Source organism: Ursus maritimus, unplaced genomic scaffold (genome assembly GCF_017311325.1).
Source record: "Ursus maritimus isolate PB19 unplaced genomic scaffold, ASM1731132v1 scaffold_17, whole genome shotgun sequence".
In the NCBI taxonomy this organism is placed as follows: Eukaryota; Metazoa; Chordata; class Mammalia; order Carnivora; family Ursidae; genus Ursus; species Ursus maritimus.
Genome location: NW_024424119.1, coordinates 59,088,068 through 59,092,863, shown reverse-complemented (window position 1 = coordinate 59,092,863; position 4,796 = coordinate 59,088,068). Strand labels below are relative to the sequence as shown.

The 4,796-nt window shown below is 66.7% G+C and overlaps 1 protein-coding gene across 1 annotated transcript in view; it reads left to right on the top strand.

Annotated features, from left to right (window-relative positions):
• Window positions 1-4,796, top strand: part of CCDC187 (coiled-coil domain containing 187) — a 56,785-nt gene that overhangs the window by 14,516 nt on the left and 37,473 nt on the right. Inside the window, exon 7 of the mRNA XM_040631371.1 lies at window positions 3,907-4,637. Within this exon, the coding sequence (XP_040487305.1) occupies window positions 3,907-4,637 (731 nt within the window). The remainder of the gene's footprint in view (window positions 1-3,906; window positions 4,638-4,796) is intronic.

The following is a 4,796-nucleotide window of genomic DNA, read 5'->3' as shown; positions in this document are numbered from 1 at the left end:
GCAATGGGCTGTGGGCGCTGTGGGTGGGCCACCCCCACTCCGGGGCAAGCGCGGAAGCCCTGGTGAGTTGCCAGTGTCGGACTGCACTGTGCCGAGGCCTCACGGAACAGGGCGGTGGCAGGGACCTGGGCTGGCCGTCTAGGCTCCAGGGTGGGCTGGGGGAGGGCAGAGGCGCACTGGCTTTCTTTCCGCAGGCTGCTCCCCCCAAGGTGAGCACTCTGTGTTCCCTGTGTCTCTGACCCTCAAAAGAAAAAACCTTACCCGGTGGGGGCCAGTGCTCTGCCCACCTCCCTGATGAGCGAGCCACTGGCCTGAGGTCAGCAACGGGCCCCTGGGACGTTGAGGGGCCAGGTTGGGGGACGTGCGGAGGCTTCTTTGCTCTCCACAGTAAGCCTGAGGCCAGGAAGCCCACCCTTGTGACCCTCCCGACCCCGTCGCTTCTGACCCTGCTGGGACCCTGGGCCATAGGACCGCTGAAGGGGAGATGAAATCACACAGGGCCCTGCCATGCCGGAGGCTCTTGCAGGGTGACCCCCACCCCCCGGCCCCAGTCCCCCGTGGCGGGGGCAGAGGAGAGGGCACCAGGACACAGCGGGGTGGCATTGGTAGGTCGTGAGCCAGGGAGGTGGTCAGGAAGGGTGTGCATACCGCAGCCGGGGGGAGCCTCCAATTGGGCCTACCTCTCTGCTCAGAGTTAGCAGGGATGCGGGGGCCTGACCCGCGTGGGGGTGCCCCCACCCCAGGCTGTTGCCGCTGGCACCCACCCTGCTGCTTGTGGCCCCAGCGGTGGCCCAGCTCCCAGAGCTGTGGTTGGCCCAGCAGGTGCCAGAGAGCCAGGGCTGGGCGTGCCGCTGCCGGCGTGTCCACTGAGGATCCTGTGCAGGAAGAGGCCTCAGGGGGCTAGCACGTCCCCGACTGGGAGCTGGTCTGGAAGGGGGCTGGTATAGCAGGCCTGCGGGGCGCGGCCGGCGGAGCGGAAGGAGAGGGAGGGGGCTCTGGGCTTGTCAGGGCTCATGGGGCCGCCGCGATGCTGGCTTCTTTACACGGACACACACTCCCATTTGGTGATTTTGCTTTTATCGACTGTGGAGTGTGGCCGCCGGCTGCTCGGCCGTGTTATGACGCAGCTCCTTCCCGTAGAGCGCGACAGCTTCGGACCCACCGTTCTCTGGCTCATGGGAGCCCGGGGCCACCTGCCGACCTCCAGGACGGATGTGGGCACTTGGCTCTGGCCACCACGGCTCAGGATGACCCTCTCCCTCTGCCCTTGAGAAAGTCAGCTGGACGCTGGGGAGAATGCCCCCCAGGACCTCAGCTGATGGGGGCCCCGGGCCTGGTGGGGGTGCAGCCCTTCGGTGGAGGCCCTGGGGCCGCAGTGACCGTGGGGTCCTTCAGTAGAGGCTTGGGGGGGGTTCTGCTCCAGCATGGGGAGACTCTCTGTGAATGGAGGCTGTCTCTGGGGGTCTCCTTGGTTGTCCAGACTCTAAGGGCACTGTGGGGGACACCGTGGTCACCCCCCCGGTGATGTCCCCTGAACTTGCGAGCTCCCGTGTCACAGAAGCCGCCTGCAGGCCCCTGTGTATCCCCAGCACGTTGCAGGAACACACGTGTGCCCCGCAGCTCTCCCGGAAAGGCCTGCTTTCCCAAACCCCTGGGAACGATCTTGACGTTGCAAACATGGTAAAGAAACACGGGGATGGGACCCACTGCATTTTGGCCTCACCAGGCGACGTCCCCACTGGAGTAGGCAAGCCGGGGCAGGGCGGGACTCCTGGCCAGGCCGATGGGGCAGAGCTGGACAGTGGCCTCGGTGCCACCGGCAGGGGGACCGAGCTGCAGACTGTGTCATCAGTCTAGGCTACCAGGTGTGGTCGAGGGCCCTGGGGCCAACGGCTGGATTTGGGGTCCTGCTGGCTCTGTGGTCTGAGACACACGAATTTTCCCCTCGTCTCAACTTCAGGACAGGCCAGTTGTTGGGGTAGAAGGGGCAACATCTCACATTCCAGGCAGGGTCTGTCCCTGGGGTGACTCCTCTCTCTTGCTGGAGGCTGAACGTGGGGCTGTGTCCACTGTGACCAGGGCCCCGTGTCCTGTCCTGGTAGCAGCCATCTCCAGGCATCCCTGGTTCCCCAGGACAGGCTCTTAGAATAAGCCTCAAGGAGGCTCCCATCCTGCCTGGGTCAGGAGGTCTTCTGCTGCAGAACCCCTTTCTCCAGGGCACCCTGAAAACAAAGTGTTCATAGCCAGCTCAGCCCTCGCACTGCTCGTGAATGTGGGCTGCCCTGCTTGGCGCCCTCCTGCTGGAGTGAACTCACCAGAAGCTCACAATACCCAGAGGCAGGGGCAGGGTGGGGTCTCTGGTCACCCAAGGTTACTCAGCTGGCTAGGGGGCGGAGCGGGGATTTGAACTAGCTCTCCTCCTCGGGGGACCATGCCAAGCTCAGAGCCAGCTGACCGCAGACTCCGCATCCTCCCTTCCACACTGCCCTGCCAGGGTCGGCCAGAAGGCGACAGGACGCCCACTGCAGGTGGACCAGGCTGGGGTGCGCCCCTGGGAGGGCAGGGCCAAGAAGCAGGCCTGGGGTTCCTGGGGCTCAGGAGCCTTCAGCTAGTGTGTCCGTGGGCCCAAGGGTGCCCTGAGCCTGGGACAGGGAGAGATGAGAAGCCAGGGCCCCCTTCCCCTGACCAACCCCAAGGGGCTGAAGGCCGCGGCCCCGGGTGGTGGTTCCCCGTGGTCGTGAGGCTGGACCACTGAACCTCTCGTCCTGCTGCTGGGGCCGTGGCCTGGGCTGGCTCCTCTCTCCCGCACCAGGGCCCCCAGGCTGACCCTGCCCGGGACTGAAGCTTGAGCCTGGGGTCAAGCCCCACCTCGGCCCCCAGCGCTGCATTGTGCCCCCTCTCTGGCTGAGCCCGCCCCCCGCCCTGGCCAGTCCACTCACCACATACACAGCTACCAGCTCCAGGGCCCTGGGAAGACGAGGATGGGCCTGCCCGTGGCCCCAGCAGGAGTCGAAGGCCTCGGCTCCGTCTCTGAGTGACTTGGGGCTATTATGCTGTCATAGGCCGCCCAGAATTCTCTCCCACCCTGCTGAAGCGCAGCTTGTTAGGACGGCCCCTCAGACCATTGCCAGCCCGGGACCCAGCAGCCCCCTATGCCCACCCAGTTTCCATGACTCTCCTGAGGGTGTCCATCGTGGGCCAGGGGACTGGGGTACATCCCGAGCAGGGATGGACACTGGGCTGTAGGCCAGTGGGCTGCCCCGTGAAAGCACAATCTGACCCCAGGCAGGTGGTGACTGAGGGCTCACTGGGCTCTGCCCTCCACCCGGTCCTGTGGCCATGTCGACCTTGGTCGCGGGGATGCCGCCCGCCGGCCCAGGAGACATGATCCAGGCCCCCCCCCAAAGAGAGCCAGAGGCACGGCCCCCTCTCGCTCTGGCTCCTGGGGCCCTGGGCAGACCCGCCACCCGGAGGGCTCGAGCCAAGCCAGGTAGCGTTCATGCTGACACCGACGTCTGTGCCGGCCCACTGGACCAGCCGGGGCCCTGTGAGGGACAGCCACCTTCCCCAGGAGGGGGGCCAGGCCAGCGTGCGGAGGGAGGACTTGGGGGCCAGTGCACCCCTGCTGCTTGCCTTCTCCAGAGCCTCAGTCTCCCCGTCTGTAAACTGGGCTGGTGGTGGTGCCTGCCTCAAAGCTCAAGGTGGCAACCCAAGGGCAGGTCACGGCACTGCCATGCCTGGGGGCGTTGTACTGGCCCCCGCACCTGTCTCGGTTGTGGGCATTCCGAGACAGGAGAGTGAGGGAGCAGGAGGGGTTCTGGGGGGGGCGCACAGTCTGAGATGTTCTTCTGCTCAGTGCAGCCGGGTCTCCACACCTGACTCACGGGTCTGCTTCTCTGTCCCCAGGGAATCTGGGCTCCGTCTTCCTACGACTGACGATGATGCCATGGCTGCCCTGAGGTGGCCCAGGCCCTCCCAGCAGCCAGGTGACCTGTGGGGAGCACCCCACGTGGCCTGGTCCGACTACACCGAGCAGCCAGGCTCCCGGGGGAAGGCCCGCAGCCACCCCGCGCGGCCGGAAGGCGAAGAGGCCGAGGATGGGGACAGCTCGGTGTCATCAGGCCGCCTCTCTGGCTCCTCTGGTGGCCACGAGTCCTGCCCATCTCCCCCCGGGCCCTGGAAGGAGAGGCCCCCCCAGGTGCTGGGGCCCCGGCGGCGGCCCAGAGAGAGCAACCCGCGGCTGGAGCAGCTGCGGGACAAGATCCGGGCCCAGGCACAGTGGCAGGCCAGCTGCGCCTCCCTGGGCACCTCCACCCCGTCCAGCGCCTCGTGCCTCCACAGAGCCTCCAAGCCAGACCCCCGGAGGAAGGCCGGGAGGCTGACGACCGCCCCTCCAGCCCCGTGGGATGCGTTGAGACCTGGGCCCCCCGGCAGAGGTGCTGGGTTTGGAGGCTGTGGAGTCGCTGCCACACGGGAACCTTCTCCTGGAAGTTCTTCACAGACCCTGTCCGCACGACGCCCCTTTCACTCCTCTCCAGGCTTCGGCGCCCTGAGTGCGGCTCAGTGTGGAGTGCAAGACAAGGCAATCCCTGGCCAGGGGTGCGAGCCCTCCGGGGTCCCCCAGCACCCGGCCTCAGGTGAGGGGACGCACAGCTGGCCATCCTGGCAGCCCCCCCGGACTCTCAGGCGGCGGTCAGGCCAGATGGTTCTGGACCCTGCGGCTTCTCTCTTTCTTTGCGCGACTGGCTCTAGTATGATCCTCCTCGGATGACACTAGAGAGGGCCCCCCCCCCCCC